Raw genomic sequence first — 22,747 nt, 5'->3', positions numbered from 1 at the left:
CTCCCCACACTGATTATGGGAGAGAGGAGAAAGAGAAGACAGGGGAGAGAGATATGAAAGAAAAGGGAAAAGGCAGAAGCAGAAAGGGGGAGTGGGAAGAGGTGGAGGAAAGGGACAGAAAAGTAAAAGTGGCCTGGAATTTGGCACAGGGGTCCGGTGCGCAGACTCCGGTGCACTGGGAACGGGGGAACCCCACCGGGCAGGGAGGTGATGTCCATATCTCGGCTCTTGGGTGACATCAGGTCGGCGCGGTCCAGTCCCGCCACTGGGAGCTGAGCCTGGCCTGGAGCCACTCTCCCACCCGCACTCGGCCCTCTCAACGCCCTCCTCCCTGCCAGTTAGGGGAGCGCCTCTCCCGCTGTGAAGCCAGACTTCTGGCTTTCTGGCGATCTTGGGTGGGGCAGCTGCGCCTGCGGGACGGCCCCGGCCGCCGAGCGCTGAGCCCGGGCCGCCCCAGGGCCACCCCAGGGCCGCGGGGGCCGGGCCAGACAGCGAACTCCGCGGGGGCAGGAGCACCTGAGCCCCCACTTCGCGCCAAGCCTCTGCGCTAGAAGCGCCGGCGGAGGGGACCGGCCCCCAGGGCAGAGTGAGCCCGCGGGGGGGGGGGGGGGGGGGGTGTACCAGAGCCTCAACCAGTGAACACGTGCGCCCCAGGCCGGCGGGGGCGAGGACTTGCGGAGTCAGGCTCCTCCAGCCACCCGCCCACCTCCGCCCGCGCAGAGCTCACAGCATCGGCCGCCTCCACCTTCTTGCTCTAACTTCCTCCAACTTCTCCGTAAGGAGGAACCTGCCGCCCCGCCCTCTCCCTGGCCGCCGCGACCCGCACTTGAACTTCGCAGCGCGACCTTCCACCTTGCGCAGCCCTTTGCTCGGGTGACGAGCGGCTGCTGGGAGCCCCGATGAACTCGCCAGAAAGAGCGTGACCGAGGGTCGGACCGCAGCGCCCCGCCCGGGCGCCAGGGGTCTCTTTTGGGGAACTGGGAGCAGCAGAGCCTGGGAAAGACTGGGGAGGATGACGGTTCGGCACTTGGGGACCTCGACGCAGTAATGCCAACATGTAAGTCTCACCTTTCAGCTCAGAATGCCGTCACACCTTTACCTGTATAACCCCTCCCCCCCCCAGCCCCTTCAACCAAATGATTTTGTAAGAGCTTCGACTGTATTGACAAAATAAACCGGTTTGTCTTCAGTTTGCCCCCAGGCACTGAGGAATGAGCTGGTATTGCCAGAAGAAGCTGTGACATTTGTGTATGGCTTGCTTTTTTTTTTTTTTTTCAGGGAGAGGTAAACCTCACATTTGGGCGGTGTAAAGCATAATAAAAAGGGCAGGGCTTCAAGAATGGGCAAAGCGTGTTTTCGATTCAAATTAAACAAGGAGTGACAGGCCAGGTTCCTCCATCCTGGGGCCTTGGCCAGCCAAGAAAGCGCTCTCCTGGATCAACACCTGGAGGCTTGCAAGGTACTGGTATGCGGAGACATTGTTGACTTTACACATTGTCCCCCTTGACTGTAGAAGTTATATTTGCATCTTCGGGTGATTCGAATGATTTTTTAAAAGTGGGCAGAAAAGGTTCTTCATTGTACTTTGCAGATTAAAAAGTAATTAAGGAATATGTCATTTATGTGATGGGATCCGTGGGGGGACTTGTATAGGATTAGAAGCAGGGGGGGAAGGCTATAGGGCAAAGGAAAGGTTAGAGAAACCTAGTACTGGGTTCACTTTCATGGAATTGCCATCCGAGTGGTGAGGTGCAACCCTCCGAGCAACCCTGCGGTAGGGCCACGGAGCACTGTCTGGCATTCCAGAATGGAAAAAAAGGCAGGTTCTCAAAAGGGCCAAGCTTATTTTTGTGGCCAACTCAGAAGTTCCTTTTTCTTGTAATATGTAATTTTACCTCTGGTGTTTTATTTAATCTTGGGCAGACATCCTGGTAGACATTTTTCTCCTTTTCACTGACTAATATACAAGAGTTTCTAGAAATTGATAGTCACCCTTTGTCCCCCAACTACTGGGTCCTTATTCATTTCCAACTAAATTTCCTCTTTCAGGGACTGCCTGGGAAAAGATACACCCCCAGGCCCTGTCTTTCCCTTCTTTGCACTTAACTTCCCCAAGCCTCTAGTACACATTTTTTTTTATATAGGAAAAAGAGTAATGCCTAGTATTCTGTAGCTCTGTTCCTGTTAGTGACCAGTGTACTCAGAAAGGAACCACTTATTTTTGTTAAGACTGCATGTGAAGTAATTTCGCACCTGTGAGTTTTAAAGTGTATGCAGTGGAATCATCAAGGGAAAGCCTGAAATAACTTTTGTTTAGAATACGGCCAACCATCTCATATAAGAGTTGTTCTCATATAAAGGGGACACATTTTTAATGAATGTGAGTTTGTTTTGAACTTCACTTTTTCCTGAAAATATTGTAGGATTTTTTATGACAGATGCTTTCAGCTTTTTCAGGTAATGTAGGTCTTATGAGAAAAAAAAGCATATTACACATAAAAACAAAGTATGAATGCAGCAATTTTTAAAATAATAGATGTGAAAATGATCAACAGGTAATGGAAAAATGTCCTGACGGTGAAATTAAGTTATCTAATTCCTTTGAATTTACACATGATTTAAAAATTTGATGTCATTATAGAGTGAAAACATGAATAATCACATAAAGTATAGAGTTTAGTACCCTGATTTGAGTTCTGTATTGGGCTTTGTGGCTGAAAGTTGTCACATTTCTTGCCAGATAATAACTGTTTTTTTTTTCATTTTGCTGTTTATAACTCATATGCAATGGTTTAAGATGATCCAATTCTTTTTGAATATTAGTATGTTAGAATATATGGAAATAACACCAACCTTTCCAAGGTAAATATTTCTACTGGCTTCTTGATAAAAAGTTAAAATGAGGAACTAAACTATATTATCTTTTAAATTTTAATAGATTCAAGTAACCAACTAAACAGTTTAAGTATATTCTCTGCTTACTACTTGTAGGGAAGGAATATATACTGACTCTCACACTCAAGTCCTGAAATTACAGACGTACAAATGTATTTTGGAGTTATAGTTACTACATGTTTTTCGTACCCTCAGAAATTTAGCGGGTTTAACAAGACTTGCATTAAATGGTCTCAAGCTGCATGAAGCTACTGTTCCATTTATGGCTTATATAAATTACATGGCATTGTGCTTTTCCAATGTGAATGGTGAATGAGGCTATTGTGTCTTGGTTTATGGGAAATATTAGAAGCTTGTAGTTTTACTGCCTAACTGGACATGTAACTCTGATTTCTGGAAATAATGATTTGAAAGAGAATCAGTTTATATATTAAAAATAAACTTTAAACTGCCTCCTTAACTCTGACCATTTTTTAAGTGCCCATGTCTTCCAGAGTTTATTTTTCTGATTGGATGATTAAAAGCTTCTAAACACTATTTAGACTTTAGACAAAATAGAAAAAGACTTTGTTCAATGTGTGTGGCATGCTTGGGCAAAACCTTTTATCTTTCCATTTTCATTTCTAATCATATGACATTATGACATTATCTACATTGGATGCATATTGAGGTGATAAAACATGAAGGACATTTCAATTGTAACTAAAAATGCCAACAAAGCTGGAGTGGGGCTACCTGAGTATCATCCTACTGTCTTTTATAAGCGTTGCTCAGGGTGGAATTATTCAGTTTTTTCCCCCAAGGGAGTCAAGATTACTTCAAAATTGCTGCATTTAAAACATTTATAGCAAGAATGATGAAAATTTGACATATTTAGTATAGAATTGGTAAATCACACATCAGTAAGAAAAACATTCACATTGTAATAGAACACTAACAAGTAATTTGAACGTGCCAGTCCAAATGAGGGAAATCCAAATGAGACACCACTTCTCTCAAACTGGCAGTGGTTAAAACAATAATGTCCAACAGTGATGAGCCTGTCATATGAGAAACATTCAGACACTTCATTGTAAGTGCATATGTGTATTTAACTTTACTTAGAAATAATTTTAAATCTACAGAAAAGTTGCAAGAATAGTATAGAGAACACCTATATGCTCTCATACAGAATCACTTGTTATAAATATTTGCATCATTCATTTTATCATTTTCCTTCCTCTCTTCTTCCCTCCACCCTGTATACACACACACACATACACACACACACACATACCCTTTTTCCCCAAACATATGAGAGTAAGTTACATAATCAGGGATTTAAGGTTTACTTTTTTTAACTGAAACTTTTATTGAGATATTTATAGATTCACATGAAGCTAATGAGAAATAATACAGAGAGACGTTGAGGACCCTCTGCTCAGTTTCTCCTGTTGATAACATTTCACAAAACTCTAGTGTAATATCACAACTACATGTACTCCTCTGTGTGTGTGTGTGTGTGTGTGTGTATTTCTCAGGGTTGCCATTTAATTTCATCTGTGGTACAAACCAGTTACACATGTTAAAGCCCAAGTAAGGGTCAAGATTTGTGCAGATTTGAAGAGTAAACCTTCCACCTTTCAAAGCGAGGTGATCCCAACTTAAGGAAAGAACTTGAGTAATAGAATAGTGCTTTACCTTTTCATTCTTTGCGTAGGCTCCGGAACATGATCTTTAACTAGAAGAAGAAATACAGTTATAAACAGACCTGAATAAACCAGATTCCCATTTTTTTCACTCTGAAAGATTTGAGGTACGTTCTGTGCTACTCTTCATGCCCCTCTGTGATAGGAGTTGCCGTAGAAATACAGTTGGGATGTGAAGAGAGAAGTTAATTCTAATTATTGCTGGTATTATTAGAACTATTAGCCTATCAGCTTCTCCACTAACTTCAGAAGCGCTTCATTACTTTCTCTTTCAAATTGGACATTTAGGGGAACGGGTGGGGTGGTAGGGTTTTTTAAAAATTATTTCAGTGATGCATGTAGATTAAATCATATCCACAAAGGGTTATACTCACACTTAAAGTGATTCCTATAAAAGGGCGAAGTGTTGAAGCTTCCTGAGACAGGACTCAAGCACATTGTATTTTGTAGCCCATACAGATCGAAAAGGAGAAGCAAGTTTGCAACCGCGGTAGCTAGTTTCTGAAACAGACAGGTGGGTTGGAGACCAGGTAACAGAGGGTAGTGGGGGGTCTTTTGGCTTTGCCACCACTGATTACAAGATCTTGGACAAGTGGTTTAGCACCATAGTTCTTTCACCTGTGAGATGACGGGTTTTAGTGTATAATGTTAGATTCTTTTCAGATTATAAAGTCTGTGACTCTCTCTTACTGAAAAATATTCTTGCTCTCTTCAGTAGAACTTGGAGGCCACGACTCAAGTGGCACAAGATTGTACTTTGTTTTTGGTTTTTTTTGTAGTTCTTATTTGGAACCCTAGTAACCCTGTTCAGGATTTTCCGTTCTTGCGAGAAAGTTGTTTAAATCTCAGGCATGTGTCTTTGCTGAGTGATCCCCTGAGAAGACACACAGTGCTTTCCTTCCTCTGTTCTATTCTTAATTTATTTGTTTCTGTTCTTCAGTACACAGTAAAGTGGGCAAAAGTTGGCGTGTCACGTGGTTTATGTTTGGTGACAAGTGCTTGCCCTGTCCCGCATCCATTTTCTGTGCAAAACAATCGAGTCTTCAGAACTGGAATGCAACAAGCCCCCAGTTGTGCAGTAGGATTGCAGGCAGCTTTTGTAGAACAGCCTCAGGTTTGAATACGGATCCATGAATGTCAGAACCTCTTATAGCTGAAGGAAGTTGTGTGAGCCGATGAAACAAATGGTATTGAGTGTTGCCAAGCTAATGAATGTCGCTAACTGAACACTGTTGAGAGAGCATGTGAACCCAAAAGGGAGCCATGAGTCACTTATTGATAGAGGAGGATTGTCTCCTACCACAAAGATGAAGAAACTCGGTATTCTCTTGGGCTGATCCTCCTTCTGTTAATATCTGTAAGGCTGGCAAGCCAGGTTTGTCTGGTCTGCTCCTTTATTTCTTGGGGCTTCGGTTTCTTCCTCTGTGAGACGAGGAGATTAGGCTTCATCTTTGGCCCTTCCAGATCTAAAGGAATAGCATATTCTTTGAGAAATTTTATTCTTTTATCGATGTTGAAATGCAGTTGCTTCCCTCCCCCTACCCGCCACTACTCTTGCATATATAATTGAGCTTCTGTTTTAGGAGCACACTCATTCATCATCAGCGTGAATGGGAAACACCTCATTCTTCCAGCATCAGTGATGAGTCAACTTTTCCTGTGACAGAAGCATATCATTTACCTCTTTCAAAGCCCTTAGTAAATGCCACGCAGTTGACCTCTAGTTCTTTTTGGTGGATAATATTCTATCTGCAGAAGAGGAAATAATCTGTGAGTTCTGCCTCCGGAACCACACAGTTGATAGAGGTTCCAGGATGGCCGTCACTCTGTGCTGTTTCCAAGTTCACGTCCGTTATCATGATGATGACTTGCTATACCAGATTTCCAGATTTCTTGTCGTAAGCAGTGATACTGCTCTTCATTTCAAACATTTTGGGTGGATGTATTAGAAAGCCTACCTTTCATGCAAAAAATATCTTCAGACCTGAAACTTGTCCTAATTTAGAATTTGCACTTCAAGCTGCCTGATGCTGGGACTTCTAGTTTGGTGAATATAGAAACATGGTATGAATATTAGACACTACTTGAAGTTTTTGTATTCATGGCCAAATGATTAATTTATTATATTTCTGTTCCCAGGTGATCCTAGAAGTGGCTACAAAGTTAGTTCATTGGTATTAGTTTGTGCCATTAATCCTGTTGTCCATTCTTGAGTCTTTTCTTTTGACTTTACTGTTGACAGAATAACCACACATATATATTAGAATGCCTGGGTTGATGGTAATAATAGTAGTAACTAATATTTACTGAGTGCTTACTGGGTGTCCGTCACTGTTCTTAAAAGACATAGTCTGATTTAATCATTCAGTAACTCCATGGACTAGATTCCATTGCTGTTCCTAACTTACAGGTGAAAAATAGGAAGCACAAGGTGGCCAAGTAAATTTCCCAAGGGTTACATGGTTTATAAGTAGCAAGCCCAGGTCAGTCTGACTGTAGGTTATGTTCTCTTGGCTGCTTAGGTGGTCTCTAATAGTAACATACAGATTGAAAATGCAGGCTTGAGGCAAGTATAGGAATCATTTGATGTCTGTTTTTACTTGAGTATTTCTCTTATCACTTTTCTGGTATTCTGTTTAGTATTATATATTTTACTCCAGATGAGCTAGCTTAAGGTAAAGAAAGTATTACAGTTGGCCCTTGAACAACATGAGTTTGAACTGCTCGGTGCACATACACACTGATATTTTGGGGGGGGGGGCATAAATATCTACAGTTGGTCCTTCGTATCCCTGGGTTTCCCATCTGAGGATTCAGCCAACTTCAGATCAAACACAGTATTTTCGGTGTGAGGTTTGGAATCCTAGGACGCAGAAGGCTGACTATAGGTGTTGTTCTACCCCAGTTTCTGTAGGGAAATTGAGTATCTCTGGTTTGGGTATCCTCATGGGGTCCTGGAACCAATCCCTGGTGGATACTAAAAGACACCTGTAGTTCAGTTTTTGGGGAGTCGTATGTTAGGCACAGCCTTTTGACTGCACAGTAAGCAGCACCGCAACTCCTGGGTTGTTCAAGGCTCAACTCTACCGTGACCCTAAAGTATCTTATTATGTGTCCCTCTTTTTAGAAGTAAAATGATTCTCAGTTACCACTTATAACCAAAGTAACTAACTCCTTTTGGGGATGTAAGATCTGGAGGTTCCTGACTGCCACTTCTCTAGCCTCCAGCTTCATGACTTCCTTGTCACCAGTCCACTTAGGGTCCCTTTTGGTGACTGGCTTGCGTACTTGCTGCCTCCTTCATTGGCCTGCCTCTTGTGATGGAGCCCAGTCAATGAAAGGCATCAAACCATGGTTTTGAGCCAAGATAATATGGCTGTTCCTAGCTAAACCATTAATAAGCATGATTTTGAGTTTAAAGACAAGACTGTTAGTTATACAGATAGTTATTTGAGAGTCGTCAAAGCACCACCCCTCCATCTAATATCATTTACTACTTTCTATAATATTTGGTGTTTATGAGCCATATAAAAACATTGACAACTAGATAAAGAAGTTCATCTTTTAGGTGTTAACGCTTCAGTGCTTCATTCTAGGGGCAATTTAATTTAATTTTAATTATCTCCATTTGTGAAGCAGCAGACAGTATATAATGAAAATTTCCCATAGAGTCTAAATTTCTGGGAGATTATACGGGATGTTGATATAATTATCTTCTTGCCACCCAGAGAGACATGTGACTGGTGATGTTGAACTCTGAAGCTGAAATTGCTTTATTTTTAAAATAATTTTCTTCTTGAATTACATGACTATCTCCTCATCTTCATACAGAGATTGCCTGTTATAATTTCTCTGAGAAGATAGGTGCCACCAGGTGGCAAGTAGAATAAGTATGTGTTTTTCTTTCATCTGATCCGTCTAAAGGGGGTGATTAGCTTATTATCTTTATTTAGAAGCAAGACTGCGGTAGGTTTCTGTTCTCTGTGTTCTGCTGCAGACCTGTGCATTTACTGCTGCCCTCATAAAGCTGTCCTAATGCTTTACTGAATTCCAAGTGTCCTGATGGTTGCCTTCCTCCACTGCAGGATGTTTCACTCAGGTCGGATGTGGAGCTGCCGTTGGAAGTGGAAGCCAAGTTCCTTCTTGTTCTTATTTGCTTTCTCTATTGTCTGTGTTCCTCGTTCAGGTGAGTAGACTTTTTCTATTTGAAGCCCTCAATTTAATAATGATTGCATTGTCTTCCGAGTAGGTGTGTTGTTTATTTAATTAAGCGCAACTTTATTTGTGGTTATTCTTTCCTGTTTCTGTCCTCAGTGGCTTTTTCTGTCCGTGGCCTCTTTTCCTCTCTGAATTCTATGTGAATACTATCACTTTGATCATTGTTTTACTTTTAATGAGTGTTTTTGTATCATCTCCACTGCATTTCTTTTAGCTTTATTTATTTATCTAGCTCATGTTGAGTGATGAGATAGCTACACATCTGACATTAAAAATGTACTAGCTGTTCTTATGCCATTGAATAAATATGCAGTACTTCATTTTTCTCTTTTCAAGTTTTTATATACTTATTTATAGAAAGTACAGACTTTCCTATTTTTATTTATCTGGATTTCATTGCCATGTATGAGACAAGGATTTGAAGTTAAGTTTTTTTGACCATGAAGTTTAAAATGATATAAAATAGTTAACTTTAATTGCATTATTTTTGGAATTAAAATATTTAATTTTTGCAATTACCATTGTTTTCTTAAAATTTGAAACAAGATTCTTTTAGCTTTGTTGAAAGCCAAATTTTCCATAAACAGCTAATTATATGAATAAGCCAATCAGAACCTGAGGAATGTAAGTGATGCTCAAAAGTAAACAGTTTTTTCTATTTATATGGTTTTGTTACTTATAAAATTGCATTTCTTTTAAGTTCATTTTATTTTACTAATTTTTATTGCTTTATTCATTTTCCATTTTCCTTTAGAATGAAATCATTACTCATGAAGTTTTATGAATTTATTACTTGGAATTTAACCAATATTTCATACTTTCCATATTTATAATTTATCTTTATATTATTATAAATTATACATTTAATGAATCACGGTAATAGATTATCCACTAAAATTGGTTATTTATGGATCAAGAAATGTAACTCATATTTGCTCTATAAATACTGTTTTTCCAAGCCATTGGGTAATTTTAGGAGTTTCAGCTACTTATTTGGAAAATCCCTGGCTCTTGTTTAATGACTTCAAAACAAAACTGATCTTTGAGTGCATTTCTTTGTGTACTTGTTTCAACTTCATTATAAAATCATTCTTTCTATTACATTTATTACCAGAAAAGATAATTAGAGGAAACAAACTTAGTAAAGGATCTGATAATTACATGTACATTGGATTTTTCGGTTGTACGGTGTTCAACAATTTCTTAACTTTCAAAATTGATACTCAGAGAACCAATTCCATGATGTTAGATAAATTAGGATATTAAAATTAGTTGTGGTCTGTTTAGTTTCATTTTGTTAGGACATGGCTTTTTTAAATTTTTAAGTGCTCTTGAAACTTTGAATTGGGATTTTTAATTTTAATTGTCAACATTTTAATTGATATATTCACATTCATTATTTTTAATCATTTGAATACATGAAGTAAAAGACATATGAAGGGGGACCCACCAAAATGGATTTATTTGTAAAAAAATTGTGTATTCTTACATGTTTAAACTTCAGTCACCTTGAAAGTACTCTCCATTGGATGGACTATACCTATTGAGAATTTTTTCCACTGCTCAACACCGTTTTTGAACTCCTCAAGTGTGATGCCTTTTAGTGCTTCTGCCATTTTTTGTTTCCCCTCTTCCAAAGTTTCCCTTTGAGCACTTTTTCCATCCAGGTGAATAAGGTGGGTGGGGCAAGAGTTTCATGCCGTTTTTGGTCAAAAACTGCTGAACACTCAGCATGGTGTGGGTAGGTGTGCTGGTAAATCATCCATCATGATATGGGCAAATATGTTGACAGAGTCTTCAAAAAAAAAATTCACTGAAGCTGAACACAGCTTCTCACAACGCCAGCTGATGCGCTGATCCAGACGGGTTCCTGGAACCCTCACTTAGCAGGGGGAAGCCTGTAATAGGAGAGGCCCACCCTCCAGAAGATAATTCCGGTTGTTTTCGGCCCTCCCTCATATTTTAGACTACTTAACAAGAGTCAGCTGTGCTGCGACTAGGGCGAGAGGCGAGAGAGAGCACCAAGTATGTTACATTTATGGAGGCCCTCATTCTCAAGGTCATAGGGATCAAAATGTTTTTAAGTTACTGTCTCACACAATAAACTTTTCTTAAAATTTTCTTCCATTACCCAACACTTTGTGTGGACCAGGAAATAAGGCTTGTGGCAGCTAGTTGCTATGTTTACTGATGAAGCCAGTTTCGTATCTATATATCTGTAAACATGATTTACTTAAAACGTCAGGACCTCACATGAATATATGAACTCAAAAAATATTTTAGGGGTCTTTATTGAAATTTTAATATACATTTTTGCCTTATAAGTAACTCAGCACAGTACACATATTGCATTTTAAAACTTTAGAGATATTTAATTTTCAAAGTTCTATCTTTAAATCATAGTGTAACACCACTCTATTTTCAAGAACATTTAGTGCTTCACTGCGATGATGTTTCTCTGCATACACACTCTGACTTTGTTCACTTCTCCAGATGACCCGTAGGTGGTCTTACTGAGTTGGCCGGCTTTAAATGATACCTTGATGTCAATGTCTGGTAAATCTATGCTGCTAATCCCAGCCCCTCCTGGACTCAGAGCCACCTCTTGGGTTGTTTAACCTCATCAACACTTCAATATATAGTAGGGCTTCACCTGTGAAAAAGATCCTTGATTCCTACGTCTTAACTGTTTCACTTTCAGTCATTACAGTCCATCCTATCATCCTGTTATTCTCTCATATCCTCACTATTTTCTAGACACATCGGCCTTTCTATTCCTTAATTGTGCCTTCTAGTACCCTCTTCTCTCTAACCTACACGTACCTGGTATCTTTTTTGATACTTGGATCTTAATTAGTGTCACCTGAGATAAGACTTCCCATCTCCCAATTCAAAGGAATATCATATTATTAGTATCATATTATCCTTTAGTGATAGTCTGCAGATTTTGGTTGCTCTCTTAATAATGCTTTGTTAATATGACTTTAATAGCTACGTGGGAGGGTTGGCAAAACCTTTATTGATTGCTAAGATTGGCGCTTAATTCAGATGATTAACAATTAGAATCTTGTTTTTTCTAATTCAGATAATATCCGTAGTTTAATTTGTGTAACAGAATTGCAGCATTAACTGTCCTAGTTAGTAAATTAAAACCTATACTTCCTATACTAGGGCATTTACAAAGCAAATAACATACAAGATTTGTGTCCTTCAGGATTTTAAAAAGAAATGTAGAAAAAGAATGTGGTATCTGTTGCCAAGTGATGAATGTAACTTTTAACAAGAGCTACAAGAAAACAGTAGCTGAATATTTCAGTTGGTCCCGTGGAAGTGCAAATTACACAACCTGATTGTTTGTTACCCACTAGCCTGACAATACCTAGAAAGTCTGATAAAATCTAGCATCACCAAGGATGCTGGGGACACACCGACTGTCAGTTCTGTCATTTGGTGAAGTAACTGGGCAGCATTTTTTGAAAAGTAAGAACGTGCATTCTCTTTGACACCATTCTCACATGTTGGCATCTATCCCACAGAAGTAAAAAGAAAACCCTAATATACATATAGAAAAATATATGCCAGTATTTAACTGTAACATTGTAATAGCAAGCAGTTAGTAAACACTCTAATTATTCATCAATGATGAAATGCTTATATAAGTAATTGTTTTTACATTAGTAGCATGACATACTATTCAGTCATTCAAAACAATATAACCAGATTGTGTATATTAGCTTGGAAAGATGTTTATGATGATATTAAGTTATAAAACAAATTGCAGAACCATAGGAGATTATCCCAGATTTGTAATAGTTTGTGTTACAAGCCTGGGATATGTTATGCATACATATATTCTTGAATAAGACTGTATAAACCTATTAATAAAACATGGAATGATACACGAGAGGCTTTGAAATGGGTTATCTCCAGAGCATAGAATTAGGTAGGTACCTCAGGGTTGGAGTGAACAGAAGGAAGTCCATGGGACTTTACACAACTCTAAATTATTTGCCGTGTTACAATCAGCATAAGTTACTTCAGTACTTTGGAACCCCACCCCCCCCAAAAAAAAACACCCAGTCAGAATTCTTTGGTTTAAAAACAAAAGAAGCTACATTAAAAACATGATCAGAGAGACGGTGGAAGGATATGCATATCATACTTCTCTGTTATTCACTGACCCATTGCTCTGGCTCCTTCTCTTCACTTGATAAGAATGTCTGAAAGGTGTTTCAAATAATAAGCTCCTTTTATGTAGCACGACACTCCATGACTCTGCGGATGAATGATGAATCCCCAGCAGACAGAGGTCATGGCTTCGAGTGGAGTGAGAAACGTGCGGGCAGGAGCCAATGAATCCCTAAGCAACCAGGGGCCTGTTTCCACACAGATAACCTCAGTCGTGGGCACTGAAGGGAGGCACCTCCCTTCTCTCCTGAAAAGTGATGGTATCAGCAGATTAGCTCAAGGCTCAGTGTTATTCTGGTATCTCTGCTACATAACTAAAAGGGGAAATGTTTCTAAAAGTACAATCTGGCTTGAATCATGAGCTTTCTGGCCCAGAGCACCGTACAGTTCTTGAAGGCAAGTGACCAAGCAAAAGGAATCCTGTCTTTATTTTTTGTTTGTGTGTCCGTTTTTCTCTGTTACAGAATGACCAGTGAATCTGTGCTATCACTTACGTGGCAGTGTGTATTGTTAGACATGTCATTTTATACATACATTTATATTTGATGGAAACGATTTCAAATGCATAAGATTATCCTTGTGTGAATCCAGCAGGGGTTTTTTTATCCATTTTTGTTTTAATATGTGCTTAAAATGACTAAATAAATATATCTGAAAGGTCAAAAATAAGATATAATTATACCAACTATTCTTGTTAAGTGAAAAGGAGCCAGAATTAACAAGTGACTAACAGAAAATTGTAAAATATAATACTTGTTTTCCTTCAGGGTCAAAGTGCTCCCAGTTATACTGTGTGAAGCTTCTCGCTGCAGGGCTGTTGCTCCATCCTGCACTTGAGCTTGGATGAGCCCATGCGACTGAATACACAAACCCTAGAAAGTTGCATGCAGACATTTTTGGGGGGTGTCTCCCTCAATAATTTTCTTCATATACCTTTGAGAGGACCTGAATTTGGTGTCCGTAATATGAAATCCTGCACTGGTATCATCAACTCAATTACATAAAAATGGGTTGGGGGTGACTTGTCTGTCACCACAATGCCACTTCCAAGTGACTAAGCAGTATGATGGGGGGCGGGTACAGTTGAAGCTGATACCCCCCGATGGGGACAGTAAGAGAGGATGTGGGCAGAGAGTCCTGCTCCTCCCTGGCCGGAGCACCCTCGCCTCCAGGGTGGCCGTCAAGCTGTAGAGGTCACAGCCTCATGGGTCTCAGCAGGTAGGTCCGCCTGACACTGGGCCTCGAGCTATCTGAGGAATGTCTCGGGGCCTGTCTGTCTGCACCTGTCATGTGAAACCTCTGGCGGGGTGGGGGCTGGCTGACGCAGGTCCTTTGCGTCAGCCACAACCTTTTTGCTTTTGTGTAAACACTTGTTTTTCTTTTTAAGAGTAAAAATGCTGCTGAATAAAAATAAATGAAAGAAATGGCATATTTACTTTGGAGTAGTGAAGTCAGTAGGAATAAGATGGTGGTCTCTAGATATTTGAAAAGTGGTCATTTGGGAGTAACAGACTTGTTCCAAGTACCCAAAAAGCAGAAAGGATGATTGAGTCCATGCTTCAAGGTCCAAGTAATGCTCCTGGTTCTTGGTTGCCAAAAAATAGAACAGCTATCTTTCAAATTCATCTCTGGACTCAGGACATGAAAAAGAAATCTCAATAATGAAGAGGAATTTGACTAAAAATCCTGGAGGCTTCCTCAGCCTGCTGTCAAATCATAGAGTGAGTGTGTGTGTGTGTGTGTGTGTGTGTTTTATGTAATCTGTTTTTTATATATGCAGAATGCCATATTGTATTTCTTTCACCTAAAAAGTTTTACCTTAAAGTTTCTGCTTTGTGCCTTTTCTTTCAACTTTAGCGGGTAATTTTTTTACTGACTTAGAGATTGGCCTGGTAACTTTCCTGGACAAGATGACCATGATGAACTCTAGACTTTGGCAGGTACAAAACTTTCTGCCATTTCCAAATTAATAATTCTTTAAGGAATTTTTGTTTTATTTTCAGGGAATAGAATGCATGCTCTTTGTTACCATTCCTACTAAGATTGCAACATCATAGTATTCAGTAAGTAAAGGATGTGGAAAAGAACAAAATGGAAAAGAGCCCAAAATGGAAATAGTAACTTATCTTAGTTTTAATGAGTAAATATATTTTACAGGGTGGGGCAGCAGGGGAGGACAGTATGGAGGCGAGAGGAGAAAATATGTCAATCACACAGTAAGCAAGAAGGCCCAATATTAAAATCATTCTTGCTCCTTCACTGAACTGAGATGATCAAACACCTGAGCAGAAAGCAACATTATTTGTCAGGGTGCGGGGGCAGCTGCCACCAGCTCAGATGAACCCTTTCCACCACATCCCAAAACAGTACCAGAGTTTTAGAAGGGGAGTAAAGTAGTCCCATAGGAATTTTGTTGCCACCATATTTCTATGTGAAAGACTAATTATCTTGATTTTATAAATATGAAAAATACGACCAATTAATATCTTTACATAAGCTTCCTTTTCTAGAAAATAGTTTGAACCGCAATGATTGCATGCCAGCACATCTCAGTGTACGATCATTTCTAAACCAGCTTCATCCTAAACTTGGAGTTTAAAAATGATACACTTTTAAAAAAATTTACAAAATTTTCTTCAATAAGTCAACTATGAAGAGTCAGGAAAGAAGTCTCTTGCTAATATATTCTGCTTGAGTATTCATATTGGAACAGGTAATGGATGGTGTCAACATCTTAAAATTCAGATTTTTTCTTTTTCTTTTTAACATTACACTAATTATTCTTATTAATCTGAGCAAAGCAACAAGAATGAACTAATATTCATAATTTTTCCAAATCCCCAAATGGAAGGATCTTTTTAGAAGATTTTTTACCTGGTCAGAGCTTTAAAAAATATTGTTAAAGTAAAATGCAGATCTGAAAAATAATCTGAGAATGTCAACCACTGCTTTTAAATACACCCACTGTTCCTACCTTTGTTTATTTTTTCCCTTAAACATATGCACAGAACTATGACATAAAAATAATCGACACTGGCCCCTCATGAGTGTAAGGAATGGTTTTGCTGGGCTACTGGCTTTGTGGACACAATTCAAGGTAGAGGACTAGAGTGTTCTGGNAATGCAGATCTGAAAAATAATCTGAGAATGTCAACCACTGCTTTTAAATACACCCACTGTTCCTACCTTTGTTTATTTTTTCCCTTAAACATATGCACAGAACTATGACATAAAAATAATCGACACTGGCCCCTCATGAGTGTAAGGAATGGTTTTGCTGGGCTACTGGCTTTGTGGAACACAATTCAAGGTAGAGGACTAGAGTGTTCTGGTCACAGTGATTTTAGTGGCTTCAGTAAGGGTAGCTGAGGGCCAAAGAGCTGGACTTTAAGAGATATTTTGCCTCCGTGTGGGTTTTTTTAAGAGAGAAGTACACTCACTAGGGCATGGTGGAATGTGGCCCCCACCCTTCCTGCACTGTCTTACACAGACCGTGCACACCAGTTGTGTCCTGGCTGGCTGCTCAGAGGTCAGGATTAGCTTGTTCCTGAGCCTGCCAACCACCTCTCTCTTTAGAATGGCAACCTGAGAATCGGTTATGTGTAGGAAGTTCAGGACCACAACTACTGTTACAATACTGCTGAGGTACAAATATTTCAATAAACATTAAGGTTGATTCTTCTCTCAGAACCTTCACTATGTTGACACAGGGCTTTTTCCTCCTAGAGCGGTACACCCTGATACTTTCCTTGGTGTTTGGTTAAGACTCTCTTTATTTCTCGTCGTCTGACTTGCTTACGTGTCTCACACACACACACACACACACACACACACACACACACTCACACTCAAGAGGTCTGTGTCTTTTAGTAACTATTTCAAAAATTTTTTTCTCAAAGTTTTCATTTATTTTTTAAAAAATTGAGATATAATTGATATAATGACACATAACATTACACGATGCAGCCTTTTCTTGTATTCAAGATGGCATCCGTTTACAAGCACAGGGCTGTCTGTGATTGTGCTGACAGGGAAGAGGTTTTGAGTAAATGTTCAGTGAGTGAATCAAATCACTTTCCCAGCTTCCTTCTGTGACTTTGGATTTTCCTTAGCACAGTAAGTCTCGCAGATCTGAGGGTGAGGTATCCTTGATCAGAGCCTTTTTCCTTTCCCCAATATTATTCAAGTAAGATAAACATTTGTGAGAGCATTATAGTACCAAAGGAATTACAGAGAACATCGAGTTAGCATTGTATGCTTAGACACATTTAAAAGCTAAGGCTATGTCATAATAATATCATAATAATACTTGAGATGTGTGTGTGTCAGATTTTTTCACATATATAGATCAGCCTCCTTTGAAAGTCCTGGCTCTGCAGAGTTCATCGTGGTCCTCAGTGTGCAGATGACCAGCATGAGACAGAAAGGAAGCACTGTGGTGTGTGTGTGTGGTAGAATTGCAGTGGTGTTATCTATGGAGGGATAACGAGAGCTCTCAGAAGAGAGAACTCTCGGAGCTAATTTTCACAGAGGAGGTAATGTCTCAACTGCATCTGCTAGTGGGGGTGTTGAAAAAATAACTGACAAATGGTGTGGCTTTAGCATCGACCACTTGGAGAGATTTTTCTGCAGTGAGATTGGATGTAAAATCTAATGCAACTGTGGGAGTGGTTTGTGCTCATAGAGTGTCAGCCCTGATGATAATACAAAGCAAGAGGATGGGAGATGGGAATGGAAATAGACATGGGCCATCTAGGCAGAAAAGGTGGGGCAAATGTGCAAATACATCAAAAGTGATTTGGTGGAAGGATACATAGAGCGAGCGTAATGTCATTTCTTTCAAGGTCATTGTGTTATAATGTTGAGCTGCCATAGGAACTTAACTCTTGTTTGTATCAATTAGCCTGTAGTAAAATTGGTTTTGTTGTACATCCTTTTGCTTAAAGTCGCAGAACCAATTGATGATGATAAGCGAGGGTGTACTGTGCTTCCTATATGAGAATAGAGGGTCTCTGCAGGAGAGAGTAAGGAGTGAAGTTAGACAGGTGGGTGAGAGGCCAGACCATGGAGGATGTCAGGGAGGACTGTGCTGACAAGACAGGATGAGGAATCCCAGCCCAGGAGGCGAGATGGACAGGTCCCCACCAGCTCTGACTCAGTTTATGGCATACACATTCAGAAACATGTGCTGAAGGGTAGAGACATTAGGGACGTCCCCAGGGCCATAGGTAACTCATTTACAGACTGTTTTTTCTTTTTATGGAATCTGTAGTTTGTGCTTTTTCTATGTTATACCATTTTGACTAAAAAATGGCAGCCTTACTTGTCTCATTGGTGAACAGAACTGATGTATAAATATATTGAAAAGCTGGAGATAGTAATAGAACTTCAGGCACCCCTGAGGCCTCCTCTTTCTTGCTCAGACCCATGTTTAGTTGTGGCCAAAGGCTGCTGAATTTAAATTAAAAATGTCTTCTGGATCTTTATAACTCCTGATTCTGTCTCTCATCTCTACCAGGTGTATTGTACACACTCCCAAGTCAGATCCCTGCATCCCGTGTTTCTGTGAACCCACAATACCTGAATTTGTGTAACTTTATTGCTCCCTCCCTTTGTAATGTCCTACCAAGTACCTGCCAAATAGCAGGACATCTGTTAAATATTGAATAAGCACAGAAATTAGAGACTGTATATATTTTTGCTAAGCAAAATTAGGATTTAGACAGGGGTGTTCAATTATTTAAGAGAAGAAATTTATTCTTAGCATCAGTATTATGTTGGGTTTTAAAAATGAGTGGGTCAGCCTTTCTGTCTTTGTGAAAGACCAACTACTTGAAAGAGGGACATTTCATAAAATTTTACCATAATTATTTGTGCCAAAAAGAGAACGTTGTTACTCTGAATGTAATCAGAATAGTATATGCTTACTTATTCCAAGGGCCAAGCTTCTCATGGAAACACATTTTATTATTTTATTTTTGTATTATTTAATCCTCACCTGAGGATATATATTTTTATTATTGATTTTAAAGAGAAAGAGAAGGAGAGGGGGGAGAAAGAGACAGAGCAAGAGACACCGATATCAGAGAAACATCAATTGGTTGCCTCCTGTAGCCACCCCAATCAGGGATTGAACTTGCAGCCAGCTATGTGCCCTGACCAGGATCAAACCCACGACCTTTTGATGCATGGGATGATGCTCCAACCAAGTGAGCAACCCAGCCAGGGCTGGAAATATATTTTTAAAGTGCCAAACTAATCTCACCATTATTGAAATGTACAATTAAAAATAACTAGTTTTGTCAAAAATATTAAAAAGTGATTATTTTGTAAATGTTTTCAGCTATCCCCCCTTTCCCCTTGGGAGATCTTCCCCACAAGTATCCCCATTATTTTATCTTCATTTATAACTTCCCCTGCTAAGCCTACAAACATACTCAGAACAAACAAAAACATCTTTTCAAAACTAACTAACAGTGTCCACCTCCCCTCTCTGCTTTTACTCTTCTAGGAAAATTTTTATTTGTCTTTCTCTTCATTTCTGAATGTCCTGAAAAAGTGGTCTGCATTTGGATTTATTACTTTGTCACCTTTAAAAAATAGATGATTCTATTTTGGGGATTCCTCGAAAAGTATCAACGTGTGTGTGTATGTGTGCACGTGTATGTAAACAATTATGTTATGCTTTTCTAAAGAGCTCCTGAGTATCTGAACTTCTCCAGAGACTTTTATTTTAAAATATTTAATAGATGAAGCATACTTACTGCAATAATATTTGTTATCAAGGAGACAGGAAAACACTTTCTTCATAGACAGTTTGTTTTAGGATAAAATCTGGTCCAAAATGAGATGGCTGACAATTTAGAATTTAGTCTATTTACATTTAATTTATGGAATATGCTTTTCACATCAAGGTATGCTTCAGGTTGTTCCTCCCCTTGTGTCTGACTTCCTAGCAGTTTATGTCACTTCATGTGTTTTATTTCTCATTTAAATCAGATTTGCATCCTGATTTTCCCAGGGGCCTCTGTTTCCCATTCCGACTTCTTTCCTTTTGAATACTTTTTGCTATTCCCATCATGCCTTAAACATTTTTATGTGACAGTTGTCGGGATATTGATTTCGAAGTGGTTGGTTGAAGCGAAACCAAGAGATCTATCTTTATTGTCTGTCCACTGTGTGTGTGCCTGGCTGTACTGTGCAACAGCCTCTGTCCTTGTTATAACTGTGTTCGAAAACAACTTTGAATTGGGGATTTCTGGCAAGTTTCTATTTAAAACTCCCATTTGTGGGAAGCAGAGATATATGACATGTACAGATGCGTGCTGTTGGTTACAAGTGCATTGTTGTGGTCAGGACATACACAGCTTAACAGGCTTTGTGAGAGCAGTTGTCTTGTAGCTCTGAGGGCAGAGTGTCTAAACTAAACCGATTTGGTTGTTCACGTGGAAGCAAAAAGTCAGATTTGAAATCTAATAATAAAATTGATCATGTGTAATTTTGTTTTCCTTATCTTTCAAGAAGAACTTTTCGTTTTTTTCAAAAGTAAGACCTTAGTTACTTCCCAGCATTTTATAATTTTAATAATCCTTTTCAGAAATGAAATCAGAAAATACATTACGGGCTATTTCAGCTTAAAAATGTCAGTGAACTCTGTATTGCTTGAGAGGGAAATGTGCTTTTGTAAAATAAGTTAAATCAGTGTTGGATTTGATTTCAACTTGAACTGCACATACCCTCACATCAAGGAATTTTTCGATGCATCGAAGTAATGATGGGAGTGAAAAGTTGGTTCGCTATCAATGCCGCTGCTGACTTGACTCTGGGTAACTCGATCCATGAGTAACATGAGTTAAATGCTGACTCCGAAATGAAATTTCACAAAGATGTTCACTCACACTCAGAGAAATACCTTCTCGGTGTGCCTTGGAACTTTGTTCCTGTGGGCTCTGAGTAGGAAGAGACAATATACATTGTGAAAATTGTTTGCCTGTTATTTCAGATTCTGTTTCTGGCAAAATCAGGCAGAGAATGGTTAGAATTGGTTACACTGCAGAGACGGTTTCTGTTTTCCTGACTGACTGTCGTGCCTCGTTGTCCCCTGACCAAAAATTAACTTCAGCTCTCATTTATTCAGTACATAAGTGTGGCACAGCTCTCTTTGAAATTCTTCAGTAAGTTGAGAAAGGGTCCTGTGAATTTAGTTTGTTACTTTGCATTGTTCTTTCTCTGTAAATTTAATATATGTTAGAATAGTTGGCTTTTATAAAGTTAATAACTTTTATTATATCCATTAAGTTTTTTTAAATTCTTTGACCAGGAGGAGCCTGTGGGTAACAACACAAAGGATTTCCATTGCACAAGTGGTTACAGTAATTAAATATTAAAGGCAACCTAAATATCCAGCAATAGAGGATTTGATAAGTTATGGTATGTTTACATAGTAAAATGGCACACATATTCCTAAATTTTTTTCAAATATTTAGTGAAATGGGATAAAGATTAAGATGTAAATGAAAAGAGCGGGACACACCATGAGTAGTATGTATTTTTAAACAATAATCTCAATTTCAAAAAAGCCCAATAGAATAAAAAGAAGTTCAGCGAGATAGCAGTCTCTGCTCTCAGGTTCGGGTAACCCCTCCCAACTTCTTTTTCTTTCCAGCTGTGAGTATGTGTTCATTTTGTAGTGATGTAAAAAGAATCAATGCATACACATTATTGTTTTACAGTTTTTATAAGGTTATGATTATACTCCTTGATTATATATATGTGTGTGTATAATGTAAACATACAATGCTCATTGGTTATATATATTTTTAAAATTCCCTAATCTTAATTCTAGTGGTTAAAGCTTTTGCATAAGAAAACTTGTTTCAATAGTGGTAATCTCAGCCTGAAAACTGGAAATTACCACTTCATCTCTGCTAGTTTGCTTAGAATTAAAGAGGTTGAAAAACTAGTTTTAGTGAAGATAATGAACCACTGGAATTTTCATACTTTGCTGGAGCAAGCAAAAAATCATATAAGCACCTTGGGAAATAGTTTAGTATTTCTCAAAAGTGGGTGTTCATTGGAAGCATATGATTTAATAGTTACATAATGGGGTGTTTATTCAAAAGAAATGAAAACAATTATCCACAAAAAGACTTCTATAAGATTTCCATAGTATTATTATTGATAATAGCCTCCAAACTGGAAAAAATCCAAATGTTCATCAACATATGACTGGATAAATAGGTTTTCTTATGCTGATAAAATAAAATACTTCTCTGCAACCCCCCCCCACGAATTTCTGATATATGCAGTAACATGAAGGGGGTTCTCCAAAACATATTGAGCAAGGAAAAGAGATATAGAGTACATAGTGTCTGATCTTATTTCTATGGAATTCTAGAATAGGCAAAACTAAGCTATAACGATAGGGGTCAGAATAGTTACTGCCTCAAGGGAACAACTGAATGGAAAGAGACAGAGTAAGATTCACTGGGTTGATGGAAATGTTCCAACATTTGGTTGGGATATAGTTACATAAGGGTGTACAAATGTATGCAAATGCATTGGACAGAATACTTGAAATCTGCTCATTTTATTGTATGCCAATTTTACCTCCAGTAAAACTCAGCTAATTGGAAAAATACCATTAATAGTTCTAGGACACAATAGATAGTGTTGCAATGCCCCCACAACTATCAGGGTTTTACTAGGTATACCAAGAATTAAATAATAGCTTCTAAAACACAACTTCCTTGTGTTTC

General features: G+C 38.9%; 1 protein-coding gene across 5 annotated transcripts in view; it reads left to right on the top strand.

Annotated features, from left to right (window-relative positions):
- The first annotated feature begins 584 nt into the window (after nt 1-584).
- ADGRG6 (adhesion G protein-coupled receptor G6) overlaps nt 585-22,747 on the top strand; it is a 131,176-nt gene continuing 109,013 nt past the window's right edge. For 4 of the 5 annotated variants that reach the window (XM_037034748.1, XM_037034753.1, XM_037034752.1 and 1 more), the window contains exons 1-2: nt 585-1,057; nt 8,669-8,769. In XM_037034748.1, the coding sequence (XP_036890643.1) occupies nt 1,056-1,057; nt 8,669-8,769 (103 nt within the window). In that variant the 5' untranslated portion in view covers nt 585-1,055. Of the gene's footprint in view, nt 1,058-1,303; nt 1,460-8,668; nt 8,770-22,747 lie in introns of those variants that run through there. The other variant, XM_037034749.1, reaches the window with a different exon arrangement.

The sequence above is a fragment of the Sturnira hondurensis genome, unplaced genomic scaffold (genome assembly GCF_014824575.4).
Source record: "Sturnira hondurensis isolate 20B ecotype Veracruz unplaced genomic scaffold, ASM1482457v3 Scaffold0022201, whole genome shotgun sequence".
Lineage (NCBI taxonomy): Eukaryota > Metazoa > Chordata > Mammalia > Chiroptera > Phyllostomidae > Sturnira > Sturnira hondurensis.
This window is presented reverse-complemented; position numbering and strand designations above follow the sequence as displayed.